General features: G+C 46.0%; 1 protein-coding gene across 1 annotated transcript in view; it reads right to left on the bottom strand.

Moving 5' to 3' along the window:
* Positions 1-25,755, bottom strand: part of LOC138651367 (cytoplasmic phosphatidylinositol transfer protein 1-like) — a 219,120-nt gene that overhangs the window by 111,853 nt on the left and 81,512 nt on the right. Inside the window, exon 3 of the mRNA XM_069741496.1 lies at positions 5,555-5,643. Within this exon, the coding sequence (XP_069597597.1) occupies positions 5,555-5,643 (89 nt within the window). The remainder of the gene's footprint in view (positions 1-5,554; positions 5,644-25,755) is intronic.

The raw sequence follows: 25,755 nt of genomic DNA, 5'->3' as shown, positions 1-25,755 counted from the left end.
GCTGTCCTCCAACAGGTTTTGGCTTTGCCACGCGTTTTGGGCAAGATACGGGCCCAGCAGATGGAACCTGTTGCGATGTTGATGCCTGCTGCGGCCCCTCCTCCTCCGCTTCAGAACTGCTGCCGCCTGCACCCTGTTCCCCCAATGGCTGCCAATCGGGGTCAAGAACTGGGTCATCTATTACCTCTTCTTGTAGCTCGTGTGCAACTTCGTCTGTGTCACCGTGTCGGTCGGTGGTATAGCGTTCGTGATGGGGCAACATAGTCTCATCAGGGTCTGATTCTTGATCATTACCCTGCGAGGGCAATGTTGTGGTCTGAGTCAAAGGACCAGCATAGTAGTCTGGCTGTGGCTGTGCATCAGTGCACTCCATGTCAGATTCAACTTGTAATGGGCATGGACTGTTAACTGCTTCACTTTCTAAGCCAGGGACGGTATGTGTAAAGAGCTCCATGGAGTAACCCGTTGTGTCGCCTGCTGCATTCTTCTCTGTTGTTGTTTTTGCTGAAGAGGACAAGGAAGCGACTTGTCCCTGACCGTGAACATCCACTAACGACGCGCTGCTTTGACATTTACCAGTTTCACGAGAGGAGGCAAAAGAGCTAGAGGCTGAGTCAGCAAGATAAGCCAAAACTTGCTCTTGCTGCTCCGGCTTTAAAAGCGGTTTTCCTACTCCCAGAAAAGGGAGCGTTCGAGGCCTTGTGTAGCCAGACGACGAACCTGGCTCCACAGCTCCAGACTTAGGTGCAATATTTTTTTTCCCACGACCAGCTGATGCTCCACCACTACCACTACCCTCATTACCAGCTGACAATGAACGCCACCGGCCACGACCTCTTCCACCATACTTCCTCATTGTTTTAAAAACGTAACCAAACTAACGGTATTTGTTGCTGTCACACAAATTACACGGTGAGCTATAACTTCAGTATGATTTAGCTACCCCTTTACAGGTGAGTGAGACCACAATGAAAATCAGGCACAATGTTACACACTCTGTTGTTGGTGGCAACAAATGAGAGAGATGCCACACACGCAGGACTGTCACTGAAGCACAAATGTAAATATTAATCTCCCACTGATTTGATTTTTTTTTTTTTTCAGGGAGACTTTAGGAAAAAAAATAATAGAATAAAATGATTTTTTCAGGAAGAATTTAGAAACCAAATAAAATAAAATGATTTTTTCAGGGAGAATTTAGAAAACAAATAAAACAAAAAAAGGCTTTCTATGGCCCACTGAGTGAGAGATGACGCACACAGGAGTCAGGAGTGGCACACAAGCCCAGAGGCCAATATTTATCTCCCACTGATTGATGTAGTGATTTTTTCAGGTAGATTTTGGAACCCAAATCAAGCTAAAAAAATAATAGGCTTTCTATGGCCCACAATTGGAGAGAGAGAGAGAGATGGCACACCCAGGAGTCAAGACTGGCACACAAACAGAAAGGGTAATATTAATCTCCCACTGATTTGTTTTTGTTTGTTTTTTTCAGGGAGACTTTAGGAAAAAAAAATAATAGAATAAAATGATTTTTTCAGGAAGAATTTAGAAACCAAATAAAATAAAATGATTTTTTCAGGGAGAATTTAGAAAACAAATAAAACAAAAAAAGGCTTTCTATGGCCCACTGAGTGAGAGATGACGCACACAGGAGTCAGGAGTGGCACACAAGCCCAGAGGCCAATATTTATCTCCCACTTTTTTTTTTTTGTTCCAGGGAAAATTTATAAACCCAATAAAAAAAATAATAAATAGGCTTTCTATGGCCCACTATCTGAGAGAGAGAGAGAGATGGCACGCTTAGGACTGGCACACAAGCCCAAAGGCCAATATTAATCTCCCTTTTTTTTTTAAGGGAGAATTTATAAAACCAAAAAAAAAAAAATAAATAGGCTTTCTATGGCCCACTATTTGTGAGAGAGATGGCACGCTTAGGACTGGCACACAAGCCCAAAGGCCAATATTAATCTCCCACTGATTGATTTATTGATTTTTTCAGGTAGAATTTAGAACCCAAATAAAGCAAAAAAAAAAAAAAAAGGGCTTTCTATGGCCCACTGAGTGAGTGATGATGCACACAGGAGTCAGGAGTGGCACACAAGCCCTGAGGCCAATATTTTTCTCCCACTGATTGATGTAGTGATTTTTTCAGGTACATTTTAGAACGCAAATCAAGCAAAAAAATAAATAGGCTTTCTATGGCCCACTATTTGTGAGAGAGATGGAACGCTCAGGACTGGCACACAAGCCCAGAGGCCAATATTAATCTCCCACTTTTTTTTTTTTGGTTCCAGGGAAAATTTATAAACCCAATAAAAAAAATAATAAATAGGCTTTCTATGGCCCACTATCTGAGAGAGAGAGATGGCACGCTTAGGACTGGCACACAAGCCCAAAGGCCAATATTAATCTCCCACTGATTGATTTATTGATTTTTTCAGGTAGAATTTAGAACCCAAATAAAGCAAAAAAAAAAAAAATGGGCTTTCTATGGCCCACTGAGTGAGTGATGATGCACACAGGAGTCAGGAGTGGCACAGAAGCCCTGAGGCCAATATTTTTCTCCCACTGATTGATGTAGTGATTTTTTCAGGTAGATTTTAGAACCAAAATCAAGCAAAAAAATAAATAGGCTTTCTATGGCCCACTGACTGAGAGATGGCACACACAGGAGTCAAGAGTGGCACACAAGCCCTGAGGCCAATATTTTTCTCCCACTGATTGATGTAGTGATTTTTTCAGGTAGATTTTATAACCCAAATCAAGCAAAAAAATAAATAGGCTTTCTATGGCCCACTGAGTGAGAGATGACACAGACAGGGATGGCACTCTAGCAGAAATGTCAATCCTAATCTCCCACAAAAAAAAAAAAAAAAAAACAGGGAGTGTCCTTCAATTACTATCTCCCTGCAGTAATCTCAGCCAGGTATGGCAGGCAGCAATAAGGAGTGGACTGATGCACAAATTAAATAAAAAGTGTGGACAAACAAAAAAGATAGCTGTGCAGAAAGGAAGGAACAAGAGGATTTGTGCTTTGAAAAAAGCAGTTGGTTTGCACAGCGGCGTACACACAGCAATGCAGCTATCAGGGAGCCTTCTAGGGCAGCCCAATGAGCTACAGCGCTGAGGGGGAAAAAAAAAAATGTAGCTTCCACTGTCCCTGCACACCGAAGGTGGTGTTGGGCAGTGGAAATCGCTACAGCACAAGCGGTTTGGTGGTTAATGGACCCTGCCTAACGCTATCCCTGCTTCTGACGAAGCGGCAGCAACCTCTCCCTAAGCTCAGATCAGCAGCAGTAACATGGCGGTCGGCGGGAACTCCCCTTTATAGCCCCTGTGACGCCGCAGACAGCAAGCCAATCACTGCAATGCCCTTCTCTAAGATGGTGGGGACCAGGACCTATGTCATCACGCTGCCCACACTCTGCGTTTACCTTCATTGGCTGAGAAATGGCGCTTTTCGCGTCATTGAAACGCGTCTTTGGCGCGAAAGTCGCGTACCGCATGGCCGACCCCGCACAGGGGTCGGATCGGGTTTCATGAAACCCGACTTTGCCAAAAGTCGGCGACTTTTGAAAATGAACGACCCGTTTCGCTCAACCCTATTCCTTGGTTTTCATGATGCTGTTTGATCCTTAATGTTCTCAAACAAACCTCTGAGGCCTTCACAGAACAGCTGTAGTTATATTGACAATAAATTACACATTGGTGGACTCAGTTTACTAATTACGTATCTGACTTCTGGAGGCAATTGGTCATTCAGGATGTTACTTAGGGTTATCAGACTACAGGGGGCTGAATACAAATACTTGCTACTTTGTGTTGGTATATCATATAAAATCCCCCCAAAATACATTATAAGTATAATAAGTTTGTGGGTGTAATGTGAAAAAATGTGGAAAAGTTTATGAGGAATTAATACTTTTTCAAGACAATGCAAATTAGTGCAAATCTCAATACTGGAAAACATATAATTACTTGAAAAATACACATGGGACAGAGGAGAGAGAGAAGGAGAATCTCTTTCATTTCCAAACATAGTATGAATAGAGCCTGATGTCATATGGATAAAAGAGCCAATGGTAAATGGAAAAACCTTGTAACTAACCAGTATAATGTTATTTTTAAATATATAAAATGTAATGTGATATATTAGTTCCCTCTCAGAAAATGAGATAATGGAGACTTCAAATGCCAGCCGAGTTAATGTCTTCTAATAACTATAATGCTGGAGACACCTCATTATAACAGTCGAGTGATTTTGCTCATAACAGTCAAAATAATAGAATCCCAGGAAGGATCGCTCAAAACGAATTTCACTGCATTGAGTTTGTATTTTTCACTCAAATATTAACAATCAAATTCAGCTACGATAATACACAGGAATGGGCTATGCTACAGATCAGTGTTTTCCAAACTCCAATCTTCACGGCCCCCGACAGGTCATGGTTTCAGGAATTCCAGGCATTGCACAGGTGAAGGAAGTATCATCAAGACATCAGGAATTCTTGCACTTGTGCAACACTATGGAAACCCTGAAAACATGACGGGAATTTAGCACTCACTGTTATAGATCGTAATAGTGGTTGGAGATCCATTGTTGATCTATTTGCTCACTGAATATTGTGCCATGCCTAATAGTGATGAGCGAGTGTGCTCGATACTCGAGATTTCCCGAGCATGCTTGGGTGTTCTCCGAATATTTGGATGAGGATTGCCTGTTTGTTAGGGAATCCCCACATATATTCAGGCTGTCTAACAGCCACAAATTATGCAGCTACGTTGACACAAACTAAATCTCCGAGCACGTCTAAATACTCGGAAACCACCCGAGCATGCTCGGAAATCTTGAGTAACGAGCATACTCTCCCATCACTAATGCCTAACTGTTGGAGGTGTGCCAGGCAAAAGTTTTAAGGAAATGTCCAACAAACAATATGTTGAACTTATCCACAGTATTGTGATAAATATATGATTGGCAACAATCAATCAATGGAAGCTCCACTGGTCACGAGAAATGGTCTAAAACCCCTGTGAATGGAGCCGTATTGCCCATAGATATATTTCTTCCATAGGTCTATGAAAGTTGTAGTGTAACGTGTGATCACCACTCCCATAGATAGTGAATGATGGTCATAATTGAGCACTACTGTTCTACTCACACAGTGACACAGGACTCATGGTCTTGTGGTCAACGGAGGTCCAAGCCGAAATACCCCCACAGTCATGCATTTATCACCTATCCCTTAAATTAGTTGGCTTCTTTAGCCTTCTTTGGAATATGCCTTTCAAAAGTATATCCATGCCTTCATGAGGAACACATTGGCCGTTGGTCATCTATATAGTTCCTGTGAAGTTCAGGGCTCTAACGGTTACATAAAAACAATTATAAGAGATGCAGAAAGATACGGTACATTTTTCACTGATCACCGTGATCATTGGACATTTGCATTTGACTATCATTATATATCATCATAGCTGTGTTTTTCTTTGTTCCAGTCACTTTTTCACAGGTCCTATAAATTCCCTCTGGAAAGTCATTTTTTTTTACCTGTTATAGTATAGGGATAATAGTTCCAAGCCTTTTCCGTGATGTAGAATATCTTTGGCACAAATCCTCTCACCCATGTTGGCAGTTTGCTAGAAAAAATTATAAGAAACACAATAAATATGACTGAGAACACTGGACAGAGATAGATAAAAGCTACAATGATAAGAAAAAGTCTAGGTTTCGACCATGTCTGTGACGCATGTTGAGTGTCTACTGGGAAAGTTCAGATGTCTACACTGACGTGCCCACATGATTTAATAGAAAAATCTATGGCAGATGGAGCTTTTTGGCATACATTTCGATGACGTACATCAGTTTACAAGTGTCTCAACGTAATCAAAGGCGAACATCAACAAATATGGAAAAACCCCTGAAGATACTGTATAGGTGGATATGTCTAGGACATATAAGAATCACTAAATAGGGTCTGGCACAGTGCTTACCAAAGAGGTCATATGAAAGAAATGGAATTGCAGACTAAGATTTTGCCTCTGTAACCTTACTATTTTTAACATTATAGTACGGCATAAAGCAAAGCTAGTAAAAGGTTATTGAATAACTATGTAAAAGGTACTGTACCTTCTTGAATGAGTTGCAAATGATGTTCAAAGTTCACTGCCATAATTAAATCGTCATCATTTTTATTCAACTTTAACAAAATCCCTAAAAAGCTTACTCAGGTCCTCCAGTCAGGAAACTCTGGTCAATCTCTATGTCCCCTCACTTATAAAATAATAACATCTATACTCACCTTGGCTGTTGCCATTGCTCCAGGGGTGTTGGCACTGACTCTCCAAGGGCTTTCCAAGCATATGCAAACCCTTCCGCCAATCAGCTCTGGGTTTACTCTCCCCGCCATTTGACAAATCAGATATCCAGAGGAAGTCAAAGAGCATCTGGAGCTTTGACTTCCTCCTCCTGTTGAGTTCTTCTGAAGGAGAGAAGAGTGAAGTCAGCACTGATTGGCTGCAAGGATCGTGTAAAAATGTCCTTGAGCCTCTAGAGATCCAGTGTCAACACCTCTGGAGGTGTTATTATTTTACAAGGGGGGAACGTAGTGATTGGGAAGGGTTTCTCAGACTAGTGGACAACCCCTTGCAAGCCCCTAATAGTCAATTGTAGAGGGAAGTAAGAATCAGGAAAATTCAATTTTGGACTGCCAATTGTTTTGTTCTTTAAAGGGAATCTGTCAGCAGGTTTTGATATGCAATCTGAAAGCAGCAGGAGATAGAGGCTGAAACACAGAATTCAGGGATGTGTCACAGCTAAACTGCCACTAAAGAGAACATAAGAGCACTCGGCAGAGAGAGCGCTCCTGTGCTTGGGACAGTAAGGCAACATAACTGTCAGCTGAAATATGGGCTTGACTGACAGCTATCTAAAGTGCTTTAAACTAAGGCAGAAATAATTAGGGTCAGCTAGAAGTCCTACCTGCTTAAATGTGTACTTTTTTGTAAATCCTCAACTTTCTTCTCTTTCGATCTCTCAGATGTTCAGAAGCTGGCAACTTATAAGTTAAATCTAACATTTTGACAAATTTTGACAACTACCCATCTACCTGAGAAATTCTTGATTTTCAGAGTCGCTAAGTCTTGTCTAATATCGGTGGGGGCATCACATCAGCATCGAAGTCTATCGGTGGATATTGACTGGATGCAGTGCTCCTGTGGATCCCAATATAGCGGTGGGGTTGTAGCAATGAGTATGGAGGGTGATGAGTATCATTTTTTTTATTTGTGGCCCATTAATGGACAACTCTTAAGGTAATAATTCATACACTATTGAATTGTATAAGTGTGAAGGAATTATATACTACTAGATGGTGGCCGGATTCTAACGCATCGGGTATTCTAGAATATGCATGTCCACGTAGTATATTGCCCAGCCACGCAGTATATTGCCCAGCCACGTAGTATATTGCCCAGCCGCATAGTATATTGCCCAGCCACGCAATATATTGCCCAGCCACGTAGTATATTGCCCAGCCACATAGTATATTGCCCAGTGACGTAGTATATTGGCTAGCCACGTAGTATATTGACCACCTACACAGTATATTGCCCAGTGACGTAGTATATTGTCCAGCCACGTAGTATACAGCACAGAGCCACGTAGTATATTGCCCAGCTACGCAGTATATTGCTCAGCCACATAGTATATTGCCCAGTGACGTAGTATATTGGCTAGCCACGTTGTATATTGCCCACCTACACAGTATATTGCCCAGTGACGTAGTATATTGCACAGCGACGCAGTATACAGCACAGAGCCACGTAGTATATTTCCCAGCCACGTAGTATATTGCCCAGTCACATATTATATTGCCCAGTGACGTAGTATATTGCCCAGCCACGTAGTATATTGCCCAGTCACATATTATATTGCCCAGTGACGTAGTATATTGCCCAGCCACGTAGTATATTGCCAAGCTACGTAGTATATTGCCCAGTCACGTAGTATATTGCCCAGTGACGTAGTATATTGCCAAGCCACGTAGTATATTGCCCAGTGACGTAGCATATTGTCCAGCCACGTAGTATACAGCACAGAGCCACGTAGTATATTGCCCAGCTACGCAGTATATTGCTCAGCCACATAGTATATTGCCCAGTGACGTAGTATATTGGCTAGCCACGTAGTATATTGCCCACCTACACAGTATATTGCCCAGTGACGTAGTATATTGCACAGCGACGCAGTATACAGCACAGAGCCACGTAGTATATTTCCCAGCCACGTAGTATATTGCCCAGTCACATATTATATTGCCCAGTGACGTAGTATATTGCCCAGCCACGTAGTATATTGCCCAGTCACATATTATATTGCCCAGTGACGTAGTATATTGCCCAGCCACGTAGTATATTGCCAAGCTACGTAGTATATTGCCCAGTCACGTAGTATATTGCCCAGTGACGTAGTATATTGCCAAGCCACGTAGTATATTGCCCAGTGACGTAGTATATTGTCCAGCCACGTAGTATACAGCACAGAGCCACGTAGTATATTGCCCAGCTACGCAGTATATTGCTCAGCCACATAGTATATTGCCCAGTGACGTAGTATATTGGCTAGCCACGTAGTATATTGACCACCTACACAGTATATTGCCCAGTGACGTAGTATATTGTCCAGCCACGTAGTATACAGCACAGAGCCACGTAGTATATTGCCCAGCTACGCAGTATATTGCTCAGCCACATAGTATATTGCCCAGTGACGTAGTATATTGGCTAGCCACGTTGTATATTGCCCACCTACACAGTATATTGCCCAGTGACGTAGTATATTGCACAGCGACGCAGTATACAGCACAGAGCCACGTAGTATATTTCCCAGCCACGTAGTATATTGCCCAGTCACATATTATATTGCCCAGTGACGTAGTATATTGCCCAGCCACGTAGTATATTGCCCAGTCACATATTATATTGCCCAGTGACGTAGTATATTGCCCAGCCACGTAGTATATTGCCAAGCTACGTAGTATATTGCCCAGTCATGTAGTATATTGCCAAGCCACGTAGTATATTGCCCAGTCACATATTATATTGCCCAGCCACGTAGTATATTGCCCAGTCACGTAGTATATTGCCCAGCCACGTAGTATATTGCCCAGTCACGTAGTATATTGCCCAGCCACGTAGTATATTGCCCAGCCACGTAGTATATTGCGCAGCCACGTAGTATATTGCCCAGCGACGTAGTATATTGCCCAGCCACGTAGTATTCAGCACAAAGCCATGTAGTATATTGCGCAGCCACGTAGTATATTGCCCAGTGACGTAGTATATTGCCCAGCCACGTAGTATATTGCCCAGCCACGTAGTATATTGCGCAGTGACGTAGTATATTGCCCAGCCACGTAGTATATTGCGCAGCCACGTAGTATATTGCCCAGTGACGTAGTATATTGCCCAGTGATGTAGTATATTGTCCAGCCACGTAGTATACAGCACAGAGCCACGTAGTATATTGGCCAGCCACGTAGTATATTGCCCAGTCACGTAGTATATTGCCCAGTGACGTAGTATATTTCCCAGCCATGTAGTATATTGCCCAGCTACGTAGTATATTGCCCAGCCACATAGTATATTGCCCAGTGACGTAGTATATTGGCTAGCCACGTAGTATATTGCCCAGCTACACAGTATATTGCCCAGTGACGTAGTATATTGCACAGTGACGCAGTATACAGCACAGAGCCACGTAGTATATTGCCCAGCCATGTAGTATATTGCCCAGTCACATATTATATTGCCCAGTGACGTAGTATATTGCCCAGCCACGTAGTATATTGCCCAGCTACGTAGTATATTGCCCAGTCATGTAGTATATTGCCCAGTGACGTAGTATATTGCCCAGTCATGTAGTATATTGCCAAGCCACGTAGTATATTGCCCAGTCACATATTATATTGCCCAGCCACGTAGTATATTGCCCAGTCACGTAGTATATTGCCCAGCCACGTAGAATATTGCCCAGCTACGTAGTATATTGCCCAGCCACGTAGTATATTGCCCAGACACGTAGTATATTGCCCAGTGACGTAGTATATTGCCCAGTGACGTAGTATATTGCCCAATCACGTAGTATATTGCCCAGCTACGTAGTATGCAGCACAGCCATATAGTATACAGCACAGAGCCACGTAGTATATTGCACAGTGACGTAGTATACAGCACAGAGCCACGTAGTATATTGCCCAGTGATGTAGTATACAGCACAGAGCCACATAGTATATTGCACAGCGACGTAGTATATTGCACAGTGACGTAGTATGTTGCCCAGTCACGTAGTATATTGCCCAGCCACATATGTCACAGGTTAAAAAATAAAAAATAAACATACTCACCTTTGGATCTGGCGCAGGCGATGAGCACGCGGCTGCCGCCATCTTCCGTTCCCAGGATGCATTGCGAAATTACCCAGATGACTTAGCGGTCTCGCAAGGCCGCTAAGTCTTCTGGGTAATTTCGCAATGCATCGCCGGGAACGGAAGATGGCGGCCGTCGCGAGCGGCTCAGCGGACAGCGGAGGGTGAGCATAGCAGGTTTTTTGGTTTTTTATTATTTTTAACATTAGAATTTTTTCTATTGATGCCGCATAGGCAGCATCAATAGTAAAAAGTTGAGGACACACAAGGTTAATAGTGGTCGTAACGGAGTGCGTTACCCGCGGCATAACGTGGTCCGTTACTGCCGGCATTAACCCTGTGTGAGCGGTGGCTGGAGGGGACAATGCGGGCGCCAGGCAGTGACTGCGGGGAGTAAGGAGCGGCCATTTTCTTTCGGACTGTGCCTGTCGCTGATTGGTCGTGGCTTTTTTTCCGCGACCAATCAGCGACTTGGATTTCCTTGACAGAGGCCGCGACCAATGAATATCCGTGACAGACAGACAGAAGGACAGAAAGACAGAAGTGACCCTTACACAATTATATAGTAGACTAGCTATTGAACCCGTTCTACGCCCGGGTGGCGAGCATTTATATTGGTATATGGTCTCCATCCTGGTATGTGCTGCTCCATCCTGCGCCCCCATCCTGTCATGTGCTGCTCCCATCCTGCGCCCCCGTTCTGTCATGTGCTGCTCCCATCCTGCGCCCCCGTTCTGTCATTTGCTGCTCCCATCCTGTCATTTGCTGCTCCCATCCTGCGCCCGTTCTGTCATTTGCTGCTCCCATCCTGCGTCCCCGTTCTGTCATTTGCTGCTGCCATCCTGCGCCCGTTCTGTCATGTGCGGCTGCCATCCTGCGCCCCCGTTCTGTCATTTGCTGCTCCCATCCTGTCATTTGCTGCTCCCATCCTGCGCCCGTTCTGTCATTTGCTGCTCCCATCCTGCGTCCCCGTTCTGTCATTTGCTGCTGCCATCCTGCGCCCGTTCTGTCATGTGCGGCTGCCATCCTGCGCCCGTTCTGTCATGTGCTGCTGCCATCCTGCGCCCGTTCTGTCATGTGCTGCTGCCATCCTGCGCCCGTTCTGTCATGTGCTGCTGCCATCCTGCGCCCTTTCTGTCATGTGCTGCTGCCATCCTGCGCCCGTTCTGTCATGTGCTGCTGCCATCCTGCGCCCGTTCTGTCATGTGCTGCTGCCATCCTGCGCCCGTTCTGTCATGTGCTGCTGCCATCCTTCGCCCGTTCTGTCATGTGCTGCTGCCATCCTTCGCCCGTTCTGTCATGTGCTGCTGCCATCCTGCGCCCGTTCTGTCATGTGCTGCGGCCATCCTGCGCCCGTTCTGTCATGTGCTGCTGCCATCCTGCGCCCGTTCTGTCATGTGCTGCTGCCATCCTGCGCCCGTTCTGTCATGTGCTGCTGCCATCCTGCGCCCGTTCTGTCATGTGCTGCTGCCATCCTGCGCCCGTTCTGTCATGTGCTGCTGCCATCCTGCGCCCGTTCTGTCATGTGCTGCTGCCATCCTGCGGCCGTTCTGTCATGTGCTGCTGCCATCCTGCGCCCGTTCTGTCATGTGCTGCTGCCATCCTGCGCCCGTTCTGTCATGTGCTGCTGCCATCCTGCGGCCGTTCTGTCATGTGCTGCTGCCATCCTGCGCCAGTTCTGTCATGTGCTGCTGCCATCCTGCGCCCGTTCTGTCATGTGCTGCTGCCATCCTGCGCCCGTTCTGTCATGTGCTGCTCCCATCCTGCGCCCGTTCTGTCATGTGCTGCTGCCATCCTGCGCCCGTTCTGTCATGTGCTGCTGCCATCCTGCGCCCGTTCTGTCATGTGCTGCTGCCATCCTTCGCCCGTTCTGTCATGTGCTGCGGCCATCCTGCGCCCGTTCTGTCATGTGTTGCGGCCATCCTGCGCCCGTTCTGTCATGTGCTGCTGCCATCCTGCGCCCGTTCTGTCATGTGCTGCGGCCATCCTGCGCCCGTTCTGACATGTGCTGCTGCCATCCTGCGCCCGTTCTGTCATGTGCTGCTGCCATCCTGCGCCCGTTCTGTCATGTGCTGCTGCCATCCTGCGCCCGTTCTGTCATGTGCTGCTGCCATCCTGCGCCCGTTCTGTCATGTGCTGCTGCCATCCTGCGCCCGTTCTGTCATGTGCTGCTGCCATCCTGCGCCCGTTCTGTCATGTGCTGCTGCCATCCTGCGCCCGTTCTGTCATGTGCTGCTGCCATCCTGCGCCCGTTCTGTCATGTGCTGCTGCCATCCTGCGCCCGTTCTGTCATGTGCTGCTGCCATCCTGCGCCCGTTCTGTCATGTGCTGCTGCCATCCTGCGCCCGTTCTGTCATGTGCTGCTGCCATCCTGCGCCCGTTCTGTCATGTGCTGCTGCCATCCTGCGCCCGTTCTGTCATGTGCTGCTGCCATCCTGCGCCCGTTCTGTCATGTGCTGCTGCCATCCTGCGCCCGTTCTGTCATGTGCTGCGGCCATCCTGCGCCCGTTCTGTCATGTGCTGCGGCCATCCTGCGCCCGTTCTGTCATGTGCTGCGGCCATCCTGCGCCCGTTCTGTCATGTGCTGCGGCCATCCTGCGCCCGTTCTGTCATGTGTTGCTGCCATCCTGCACCCGTTCTGTCATGTGCTGCTGCCATCCTGCGCCCGTTCTGTCATGTGCTGCTGCCATCCTGCGCCCGTTCTGTCATGTGCTGCGGCCATCCTGCGCCCGTTCTGTCATGTGCTGCTGCCATCCTGCGCCCGTTCTGTCATGTGCTGCGGCCATCCTGCGCCCGTTCTGTCATGTGCTGCTGCCATCCTGCGCCCGTTCTGTCATGTGCTGCTGCCATCCTGCGCCCGTTCTGTCATGTGCTGCTGCCATCCTGCGCCCGTTCTGTCATGTGCTGCTGCCATCCTGCGCCCGTTCTGTCATGTGCTGCTGCCATCCTGCGCCCGTTCTGTCATGTGCTGCGGCCATCCTGCGCCTGTTCTGTCATGTGCTGCGGCCATCCTGCGCCCGTTCTGTCATGTGCTGCGGCCATCCTGCGCCCGTTCTGTCATGTGCTGCGGCCATCCTGCGCCCGTTCTGTCATGTGCTGCTGCCATCCTGCGCCCGTTCTGTCATGTGCTGCTCCCATCCTGCGCCACCATTGTATTATATGCCCCCGAATGCTGCTGCCATATAAAAAAAAAAAAAAATACCATACTCACCTATCGTCCGGCTCCACTGCAGGTATGTCTTCAAGAAAATGGCGCCGGAAAGCGGGGACTGCGCAGGCGCCGATTCCGGCAGCAGGAATCAGCGCCTGCGCAGTCCGCGCTTTCCGGCGCCATTTTCTTGAAGACACACCTGCAGTGGAGCCGGAGTGTGTCTTCAAGAAAATGGCGCCGGAAAGCGCGGACTGCGCAGGCGCCGATTCCGGCAGCAGGAATCGGCGCCTGCGCAGTCCGCGCCCTCCGGAGCCGGGAGCAGAGGAGCTGGGAGACGGAGCCGCAAGCAGCGCTGGAACCGGGAAAGGTGAGTATACTTACCCTCCCTCCTGGCGGTCCCTGACTCTCCGGTGGAGATCGCGGTATGCGTTCAGTGCTTACGCATACCGCGATCTCCCGGGAGCGTCGCTCTGTGAGGCCCAGACGGCGCCGGCGCTTGCGCTTGCGCAGTCTATAGAGGCTTCGGACAGAGTGACGCTCCCAGCGTTATATTATAGATTATATTAGTGATGCTTTTAAGGTCAAATTGGTATTGAGCTCAAGACAAGGAAATGTCTTGAAAGATACGCAGTTTTTAGTTGAGACCCTTACTTTTGTACCAGTCCAATTATTGGAAAAAGTGCATTTAATTTGGAGCCAATGTTACAGTTTGACAGCAAATACTGAAAAAAACCCCTAGATTGCGTAAGAGTGAAACAACCCTTGTATTTAATAGGAAGTTGTAGGACGAGCGGCAGCTGAGTTTCATACATTTTTCCATTCACTGCAGACTCTCAATTTTATTTGGGCCAAACAAAAGCACAATTGAGATGTGCAATCCATAATAGATTCATCTATTTATTTCACATAAACAGCAAACATTTCGAGTAAATTGCCAACGCTTACAAGAAAGTAGTGCATTGCCCTCCACGGTTAGGTTATTCCATTGTGTCCTTATTGCTTGGCTGCACATGTTGCTGCAGAACACTGAAATCTAGCCATGTGTATGGGGATATATATCTGCAACATGTCAGCTTCCTTGCGCTATTATTAACCTCTTTACATAAAGCATGCGTTCCACTGTCACACTAATGTCACGTCCAATCTGTTTCTAAAACCTGCTGATTGTTCATCTGGAAAAGGGAACAGATGTCTGCAGTCCTGTGCCCTCCTGTAGAGGATTTACCTTTTAGTCTCATACCCACAGACACAGTAAGGCTCGGCTGTCACACATGCCAGGATCAGACAAACTTATTTTACATATGCGTCAAAATCACATAGTAATCAGCCTCAAGTTGTTAAATTGCACTGTTCCAATGAGGGTCAGCATAAAATAAAATTTATGACGACACTTGGTAATTCAAAGTTGTGAGGGGGTTAAAAAGAATGGAAAATGTATTTAGTCTAGTATAGAGACGGGCGGACACCTGGGTGTTCGGATCTGGTAGGTTCGGCCAAGCAGTCACATAAACTTCGGAACAGTGCCTGGACCCGATCCTGGACCTGATTCACTTGAAGGGGGGCCCAAAAATCCAGTGTTGCCATGCTGTCATGTGCATGACAGCACGGCAAACACCGCTACTGATTGTCGGTAATATCATCATCGCCGGTCAAACAGCCGCGGTTCCCAAGCTGTCAAAAGACAGTGTGAGTGCTCAGCTGTGATCGAAGGTATAAAGTTTACCTCCAGTCACTGGTGTCAGCAGATGGGACTACTGCTCCCATCAGCCGACACCTGCTGCCGCTAATAACAGTGAGAGCAGGAGCGGCTGATGGGAATATTCCTCACCTGTCACCTGCGCTATAAATAAAAAAAATAAATGAAAAAAAAAGCTTGGTTTCCCTTGTATTTTTGATAACCAGCCAGGAAAATCTGATAGCTGGGGGCTTGAACCCTCAGCCGTCAGCTTCAGCAAGGCTGGTTATGAAGAATGGAAGGGACCACAGTAGTAGTCCCAACAAATGACAGCAATGACCGGAGGTAAACTTTATACCTCTGATCACAGCTGCGGGCTCATACTGTCATTTGACAGCGTGGGAACCACGACTGTCTGACCAACGATGATGATTTTACCCCACGACCAGAAGTGACAAACACCCGGTGTTCGGGGGCCCAAACCAGAACAGTAACATGGACTTCCAGGTGAAGTCTGTGTTCGGTGTCCGTGTCCAAACAGTAGGTGTTTGGTACGGACACCGAACTTTACTGTTCGGGTTCACCAATCTGTAGTCTTGTACATTTTTTAACTGTTGATGCATAACAATGGATATAACAAAATGTACATATGGAGGACACACGGAGGGCAAACAGATGACAATAGGGATGAAAACCATCTGGGTTTTTTTCTGGATGTAAAATGGAGGATTTTACATAAACTTATCTGATCCCAGCCTAAAGCAGAAATCACATGACTATGTACAGGATAATGGTCCAAGTACAGACCTCGATGCATAGACTGGTCATGGATCTTCTTACCCAAACTCAACTGTCCCATATATGACTATGAGGCTAAGCTGGGTCAGAAGATCAGCAGCCAGTCCGTGCATCATGGTTCATACTATGAACTAGAGATGAGCAGGTCAGGCAAAATTCGAATTTGCATTGTTTTCCCCAGAAATTTGATTTGTGGAGAAGTTATTATATTTTGTGATTTCTCCGAACCCCAGAGCATATTGAATGTAATATATAAAAAATAGAAAGAAATACTCTATACTCACCTCCCTGGTCACATCTCCACCGCCCCAGCTCCTCACTGTCTGCGTCGCATCTTTTGATCCTCACCACTCATGCTGATATCCCCATGTCTCTCATGCTGAGTAGGGAGTTCTGGCTCTGATAAGTCTCTGAATAAAACTGTGGAAGCTCACGAAAGGTCACAATGTCAGGGATGTGTCACGGCGGCGGTGACCCGGTCCGTGGCCCTGGGTGCCCATGTTAAAGGAAAAGTCTTTAAAGGGGTTTGTGAAGTAATAAATGTTCATGATGCCACCTGTGGTATTCGTTCAGGGATGACCGACGCTGCTTAAAAAGGTCCTCTGGGGTGATGTTATGGTAGCTGGGATGGTATGGCTTCCCACAGGTGACGCTTGGTCCCCAGGGCTCCCAGTGTATAGATAAATATGATGGGTGGTGTAGCAAGAAGCGGAGGACACAGATTTGCAGTCTCTTTACCTGGTTTACTGATGAATTCAGGCAGCCACAGTCCAGGGTACCAGATCATGGATGCAGGTGTGGTCTGGCTGGCTTGGAAGCGAGTTGGAAGTCCCCCTTACCGGGTGGGGTTAGAAGCCTTCATTCTAGCGCTGTAGTGTAGTCCCTTGCTGCCTTAGGCCTCTCACAAGGTCCTCACGTGTTCGCTCTGTCCTCCTTGCAGGTAGGACACTACCCGTACGACAGGTAGCTCGAGCCTTTTTGCAGGATCTCTATCATGACCCGGGCTCTTTGCGCTACTGTGTCCTTAGGTTTCAATGGTGGCCAGGTGACTTTTAATCCAGCTGTCCTGCCGGTTTCTGCTGTGTGACGTACACTCCTTCACAACCTCTTTCTTCCAGCTACCGGTATCTGTGCTCAGCCGGGAGGTAGCCCAGTCACAGCTAACCCCCAGCTCTTCACTCTCCTGCGCTTCACTTCCCTTTCACGCTCTCTACTGCTTGTTCTGCTTTCTTTCCTATCTCTTTTGAGGAGCTGCAGCACCCACGTGGCTGCACAACCCCTCTCGTCCCTTCTCCTCTGTCTCTCTGACAGACTACCTCACTTTCCCTCCAAGCCAGGATACTTGGATCAGAGCTCCCCCTTCTGGCCTGGAGTATGAACATGTTGCATGTTTGTGAGTACCTGATAAAAGAGATCCTTCCTTGCTTCCTAGTGTGACATCACTCTCCCCGTGAGGAAAACAGTGTCACTGTAACAACTAGGAACCCGAGGTGTTACAACCTCATCCTCAGAGCTGACCAGTATGAGAGGTGTATGTGAAATCGGAAGATGCTATGAGAACAGGACAGGTGATGGTGAGACGTGGAAGGGTCTGAGAGGTGAGTGGTAAAGGTGGGTATAAGGATTTTTTTATCTTTTGATGGTCCTTTACGATTCAGAAAAATAGTGGCCATTAGCTGCTATATTGCTCAATCCATTCATGAGTGAAATTACAAAATATCTGCATTTCGATTTTCTTTGTAAAATTGGAGAAGAATTCAATTCCCCTCGAATGTATTTGCTTATCTTTACTTAGAAGTTAGAACATGATAAACAGACGTCTGAATTCTGCCTCATGCAGTAACTGAAACCAGCAATCTCAAATTAAAAAATGGAAAAAAAATATTACTATATTGTACTCTTTAGTACTGCCTAGAGGGAAGAAAGTAACCCTCGTGTGAAGAATACAATATTGCCATATACATTACTAAGATGGATTTCTGACCCTAGAGCAATGGTCGCGATAAAGGTACCTTCACACTGAACAACATTACAATGATAACGATAGTGATCCGTGACGTTGCAGCGTCCTGGATAGCGATATCATTGTGTTTGACACGCAGCAGCGATCAGGATCCTGCTGTGACATCGCTGGTCGGAGCTAGAAGGCCAGAACTTTATTTCGTTGCTGACATCGCTGAATCGGCGTGTGTGACGCCGATCCAGTGATGTCTTCACTGGTAACCAGGGTAAACATCGGGTTACTAAGCGCAGGGCCGCGCTTAGTAACCCGATGTTTACCCTGATTACCATTGTAAATGTAAAAAAAAATGTGCTCTGCTTTACGGCCGGCCGGCGGTGACACAGGATGCAGGAGGAGTGCAGGGAAGCGGACGCCAGGGACGTGACAGGCACCGGAATGTGAGTATGTGTTTTTTTTTTTACATTTACAATGTAACCAGGGTAAACATTGGGTTACTAAGCGCGGCCCTGCGCTTAGTAACCCGATGTTTACCCTGGTTACCCGGGGACTTCGTCATCGTTGGTCGCTGGAGAGCGGTCTGTGTGACAGCTCTCCAGCGACCACACAAGGACTTTCCAACGATCACGGCCAGGTTGTATCGCTGGTCGTGATTGTTGGAAAGTTGCTAAGTGTGACGGTACCTTTAGTCTATGTTCATACATTGTGTTTTTGCTGCAGGCAAAACCTGCCCTCTCGGCAGTACAAAAATGGCTTACAAAAAGCAGGTTTTGATAAAGTTCAGTGCCCCACAAAAAAACATGATGCGACTTCCTTAGGTTTTTGCACCAAAAAACGCAGCAATTTTCCAATTTAGTCAGAAAAAACTCATGTTTGTGCATCAGATTTCAGAAATCTCATAGCTTTTGCTGGTACTGTAAAGCAGAACTTAAAATTAGCATAAAAATGCAGCAAAACGCAACATGTGAACATAGCCTTAGGGCTACTTCTGCGCAGTCCATTATTTTTCAATTTTTTTTCTGCCTGCATTGTCTTCTTCATTTATGTAATTGGCGACATGCAGACACCTTTTCTGAAATGACAATGGCAGCAGCAAACCAGTCACTTAATGTCTGGAACGTATACAGAAGAAGAAATGTAAGGTTCCTATAAAGTAAGGAATGTAAACAGCTGTAATAATGTGAGTGTGTGTATTAAATGACCACTTTGTCTGCCATAACAAAGCCAGTATTACCATCTGGTCACAAAGTTGTAAAGTGGGGACTTGTGAAATACTTGGAGTTGATACAATAACAAATACATCTCAGACAATGACGTCTGCCGAAAAAGCGATGGCATATTGTTAGCATAGCCCTTGATTGATGGGTTGTGAGCATGTGTATTTTGCCCAAAATATCCACCAATACCTCATGCAATTTATACATCTTTTTCATCTTTTTGTTGTACATTTTTGTCTTTTGTAGGGTGTAGCCAGACATTTTAATATTGGCTGGTGGCACGTGAGGTGCTGGTCCCTGTGGGGAGCATGTACATAAAGCTGGACAGCCCCCCTGATGTAATAATACAGGCATTGTTCCCATATATAATAATGTTTCCAATCCTGGGCAGGAAGAGGAAGAGGAAATAAGGGAATGCAGAGGTAACCCACACAAACACGGGAATGAAATATGTAAGAGGAAGTGATGGTACCCCTGAAGAGCCCCTGCATGGGGTGGCGTTAGTGAGGAAAGACTGGCATCTACAAGTTGGTCAAAATCAAGTGGAACCAATTGGCACCAATGTAGTTGCAGGAGTAGCAAGTTTTTGTGCTGGACCTGGTCATGTGCCTTGCATGACAGAGATCCTGGGTATCAGAGCCCTGAGCACCAAATGACAGGAGGATTTGGCACCAAGGAGAAGACCAGGGAAAACACGGGTCAGAGATGGAGCTGAGGCCAGCATGGCTGGCCACAGCGTAAAGCAAATGCCACCAAGGTGCTGGACATCGCCAGACAAGGTCCAGATGACATCCGGTGAGACTCAGAGACCAGATTAGGCCAATTCAAACTGCATTGGTCAAGACCAGAAACATTGCCCGATGCCAGTTAAGTCCCAGAGGCCAGACAACACCCATCAAATATCGGGACCCATTCCTTTCTTGCCTAGGTGACACCTTCCGACAGACAAGCACCGAAGATTTGTGAGCAGACGATGATCAGAGGAGCACGGCTGCTGTTACAGAGGAACGATACGAGTGAGCAGGGCCGTCACTTCCAGATACAAGGAACGGTACCGGTGATAGTCTGGGTTAGGACAACAGGTGGGGAGGGGGCCGGATGGATGAGAACACTAACATAATAGAACAAGAAGCTTTCCCTGTTTTTACAATTGTATTGTTGAATGGTCCATTGTTGTTGTGCATTATTTTACATCATTAATTGCTCCTTAATTACTGTAAATCCCCAATGCATTTGAAAGAATCAAATTGTTCATTGACTGGTTTGGTGCCTCGTTCCTCTTGTGAGTTACATTCGGTCCCCTGCATTACACATACAAACTCCTTACAGATGTTGTCCTTGGTGGTATTTGAACTCAGGACCGCAGCACGGTAAAGCATCCAAACATGACTTATTTGTAGAAACTGTCCCTCTGTAGTCACTGATGGTGATTGCTGTCTATATCTACCCAGTTAAGACAGCCATAGTCTCTGTTATTAAGTGCAGGCCCTGTGATCACATAACTACGGTAGATATACTGTAGCAGACAGGGATAAACCAAGCCTATGTATTGGCTGCGTCTTAGCATGCTGGAGGAGACCATGTAGACAGAGCGAGAAAGTCTGTTGAGGAAGCAGTGACCTGAAAAGAATTCTCGGTGCCTGCCAGCATTAATCGCTGCAGAGGCAGCACTCTTGTGTATCAATCTGTGTGCTCACATCTCCAATGTATCCTGAACTAAGTGGCTTATACGGACGGTGAGTGGAAGTCTCATCACCTGGGTCAGATACTATGACAGACTACTCCCACCCTGCACCGTGCCTAGTAACTGTAAGCTGTCTTAAACTTGCCAGTAGCCAAAACAGCAATACAGTTGATGTATTGGGCAGAGTGGCCCGTAGCCAAGGCACAAGGTGCATCTGTCCTGGATTAGACGCAACGAGGAGTATTTGTGATAGCTGGTGATGAGTCTGCAAAAAAAGTATTGACCCTGACATTCGATGGGGAGGTTTTGAACCCTTTTCCATAGCCTGTACTTCTTATTGGGCAGCTGGAGTCAGCAGTCTGTGACTACGAATTGTGTGGGGCAGCACGGTGGCTCAGTGGTTAGCACTGTAGTCTTTAAGCGCTGGGGTGCTGAAATGAAATTCCACCAAGGACAACATCTGCAAGGAGTTTGTATGTTCTCCTTGTGTTTTCGTGGGTTTCCTCATATTTCCTCCCACACTCCAATAACATACTGATAGGGAATCTAGATTGTGAGCCCCTGTGAGGACAGTGATAATGATGTCTGTAAACCGCGGCTATATATGTGAGTAACATAAATTAATAGTATTATGTAGTATTATATGCATGGAGAATGCCGTGGGGTTGAAAGAGCATGAAGTTAGAGAGGTGCAGACTGGTTGGAGTCAGAGAATGTGGTTTTGTCACGTTCTCAAGTACATCCCAATAACAAGCACGTATTTTGTTATTTCTGCTGATGCTGAGATCCCTTTGTGTACAGAGAACCTTGGAAATTTGCATTTGAAGGAATTATTTAATCTGGCATGCTAAATAACCGGACTAGGTGAGCCTGACATTTTCTAAAAAGGTTCATTTTCCAAAAAAAGAGTTTAAGAGTTAAAATTGAAAATACAAAACTACAATATTATGATTACCCCTTAAGGCATCCATGATATTTTACATGTGTATTTTGGAAATGGGCAGTTTATAGTTACGGAAATAAGGATTTGGTGTACTAACTTTCATGATTTTTACTAAGGGGGCGTTGTTCGCGGAACAATACTACAGAGCAGCATAAGGACGCGCCCCCAGGGAATCCCGTGAGCCACACCCACTTAGTAAGGATTAGACAAACTACCCTATTGGACACACTAAATATGAAGGCCCAGATCTCTAGAACCACATGGTAGATTTAAAAAAATAAATATAAATGTAATACTAAGGAAATCAGCGAGAATAGGATAAAAGCTAAAACTGGAGACTTTGAACCTAGTTTGAGGTCCCCTTTAAGGGCAGGATAGCTGGGTACAAGTAGATAATTAATTGTCTATTAAAGTACAATTACAGCAGTTAGCTCTCTAGACTATGACCAATTCTTATAATTCTTTCCCTTCCAATATGGACACTGCTCTCTGCCATGTAAAGACGGTGACATGCATTCATACTGTAATCTGTGAATGATTCACCGGGGCCAGCACTCATGCATGTCACTAGCTCCATGGTAGCTGGGAAAATGAATTCTGTGTATATATTCTTTGCTACTTTTAGAAGATTTTCAGCCCATCCTCCCCTACTTTCATACAAAGAAAGTGAATCAGAGTCTTTGCAGTTTGCAATTGACATCTCCGGCTCGGTGCAGTCACGACGAGTTCTTTTCAGCTATTCTGGAACAAACTGTGAGGTGTTGGAGAGATGTAATATGCTTAATGCTCTCCTGCTGTTACCCTGCTTTACTCTTGCTGCTCTTCTCTTAATACTTTATAGATTTTCTATAAAAAGTATAATTTGAATATGGTCAAAATGTCAACCGGGGATGTGGTTCTGTTAATGCCTGATCTGTGGGTCACTTGGGTGCCGGGCTGTGTGTTCTACCTGGTAGGAATGTCACTGCCTCTCACAAGTCCCAAAATACTGTTGAAGCTGACAGCTAATTGCCAAAGTTCGTAGAGTTAAAGATTTCCCTTTTCATCATTTTTACTTCCATGACCCCTCTTGGTGGTGATGCTAATATCTGCTCTGGTGGGACTCTACTGCAGAGGCTCTGCTCCTTCCAAGATAACAGGGTATAAAGCTATTTGTATTGGTAGAGGATGACTATGTTGAGGACTATCTGTAGAAAAAGTGATAGCATTGCCGTTCACCAGCATTTAGCTGATTCGGAGTGTAACAGGTGTCTGGATGCAACACACAGAGGCACGAGGCGGAAACAGTCAGGGCTGATTATAGCTCTATATACAGTGATTTGAAGTAACACTAAACAATTAGTGTTAGTAACTAGGCAGCCTAACATTCAAACAAAGGTAACAATAAACTTGGAAAAGCAAAGAAAGTCTTTCATTATCTAACGCCAATGTTCTGTTTACAGTGGTGGTGTACCCAGTCATGGTAGCCACTATGTAAGTTATTTCGCTGCAATTCTGGCCCTAGTGGTGGTCACCAGGTTTTTTTCCGCTAGGCCGCAAGTCTCTCTCTGACGTAGTCTATCAAAGCCCATTGAGCTTCCTATGCAGCAATCGGCTCCCTCCCAACCTGAGACCATAATCCCAGCTGACCCCGGTACTGTAGAGGATAGCTGAAAGTGATGGCCCTGCTCCCATGCACTGTCCTTCTGCAGTCGCAAGCCCATCCAGCCTGTTGCAGTTTCCTCATGGATCTTTGCGGCTTGATCATTGACAGAAGTCCCTCAGGATTGGACCGGAGTGGACCAGGTTCCTGATGGGCGACGTCCAGTCTCTTGAGTTTTACTGATGTGGAGCACAGATCTCACTCCCGATTAGCGCAGGCGGAACGTGGAATCCTCCTCTGCAGAATCTATACCTTGTCAGGCAATGGCCGACACTTTGCTGTCGTAGACTTCCAGCTGAGGCCTGTTACGATTGCTTCAGTGACATTCCTGGAGCGCGTCTGCTCTACCCTCCTTTCTGGTGCCAAATCTGCTAGCGGTTTGGCGCCCAGGGCTTGTATAGCCAGGAAGTCCTTCCTGTGGATCACCTGATCAGGTCCAGCACCCAAAGTCATCCCCTCTGCAAATCGTCCAGCACAATTTGGTTCCACTTGATTTTGCCTGGCCAGCAAATGGCAGTCTCTCCTCATAAATGGCACATCCTGCAAAGGCTCTTCAGAGATTTCACTGTTTCTTATTTCAGGTGCATTGCCATACACTTTGAACATCAGGTGGCACCAAACTATGTAAGTAAATGTCACCATTAGAGATGGGCAGATTGATTGCTGATGCTCTGGTCTATTGGACAGGTCATTAGTCTCTGACCACTGGACAAAAGGCTAGCAAATTTCTTACCTTCCAGGATCTCAAACATGGTTTTGATTAGACAGTGTGTCAAACAGATGAAGATGATGTTGCGCTGGGTATCCTGGCACATAAGAGATTTGTGAGCCTCCAGTTCAACTGTCAGATATTACTGACCAGTATGATGGACCAGAGTCCTGGAAATTGGTCCGCTCAGCACTAATCATCATAACTCTTGATTGGATCTTTTTTTTCTAACAGCATGTAAATTTAAAGCATATGTCATATTTTATGATCTCATAATTGGTATTAAATAGTAGGAAAAAACCTTACAATGGGAAGGGTAAAAGAAAACGTATGATAGTGCTTGCAGTGTCAGGGTCGAGCCAATCAGCCCCATAAAGCTCCAAAAACACAGAAAGGACCACAGCACTTCAATGAATATGTAGTATCAACGGGATATCTTATTTATTAAGCAAACATCATAAAGGTTAGCAACATTTCAAATCATGTCTGAGTCTTTATAAAGTGGGTGGGAAGATGTCCAACTTATCGCCACCCGCAGAGTCGGCACCAGTGTGTGCTGACAGGACCTGTGGGATGTCACAGTCATGTAATCAGTCACATGGTCTGAGTTTGAAAAGCCGGACTTGAGAAGCAGTCTGTGTATTGTGAAGTAGAGAGGAAAGACTCCAAAACAGTGGCTCCAGGTGGAGCTGAAGACACATGGTGGTCTGAACGAGTGAATCCCTCAAACATACAGACTTTGCTATATGTTATCTTTCTGTTTTGCTGTTATGCCAGAAAGGCCATGTTTACTTTTCTGAACTCGGCTATGGTTTATGCTGTTCCATGATAAACCAGCCCTCACAATATACACAATACTGGTTCCATAATTGATCATTTCTACATTTCAAGTGAAATTAAACATCACTTGTCAAGTCTAAGGTGTCAAACATTGTCTACAAAAACCATCAGAATGCGTGTGGATGACATGGGGCCATGAGCTAGACGTCCAGCTACAGGTGTTCTATTGACCTCACACCCCTGATATCAAAGGCGATCATGGTGCTAAGCAAAACAGCAATGGAGGCTGGAATGGAGCTCTTTCATCTTCAGTGATAAACTCCACTTTTAACTTGAAGGCAATGATAATTGGGAGATTTTTCTGGAGACCACATGGACAATACCATGAAAAATCCTTCATAAAGGAGCATCACACTGGTCCAACTCCTGGGATTATGGTGTGGCGTGTCATAAAGTAGCCAGACCACTCTAGTCTTTATTCCAAGTACACTATCAGCTCCGTGTTACATTGATTTGTTCATGGAACCAGTGGTCTGGCAATTTCTCCAAAGTGACCCAAAATCCATTTTAGAACACAGCAGCAGAAGACCGCATGTTGTTCCTGCTATAGAGAGCACTCTGCATTGCCTACATGTGCTACTCTGTCCTGCAGAGTCTCTAGACTAGTCCCCCATTGAGCACATCTGGGATGCCATTGGTCGACAATAGCAAAGGAAGCTGCCAGCAGGAAATTTTGATAATTTGCCGAAGTGTATTCAGCACAGCA

This window comes from Ranitomeya imitator, chromosome 10, assembly GCF_032444005.1.
Source record: "Ranitomeya imitator isolate aRanImi1 chromosome 10, aRanImi1.pri, whole genome shotgun sequence".
NCBI lineage: Eukaryota > Metazoa > Chordata > Amphibia > Anura > Dendrobatidae > Ranitomeya > Ranitomeya imitator.
The sequence above is the reverse complement of the archived record's forward strand: the minus strand, read 5'-3'. Positions and strand labels throughout refer to the sequence as shown.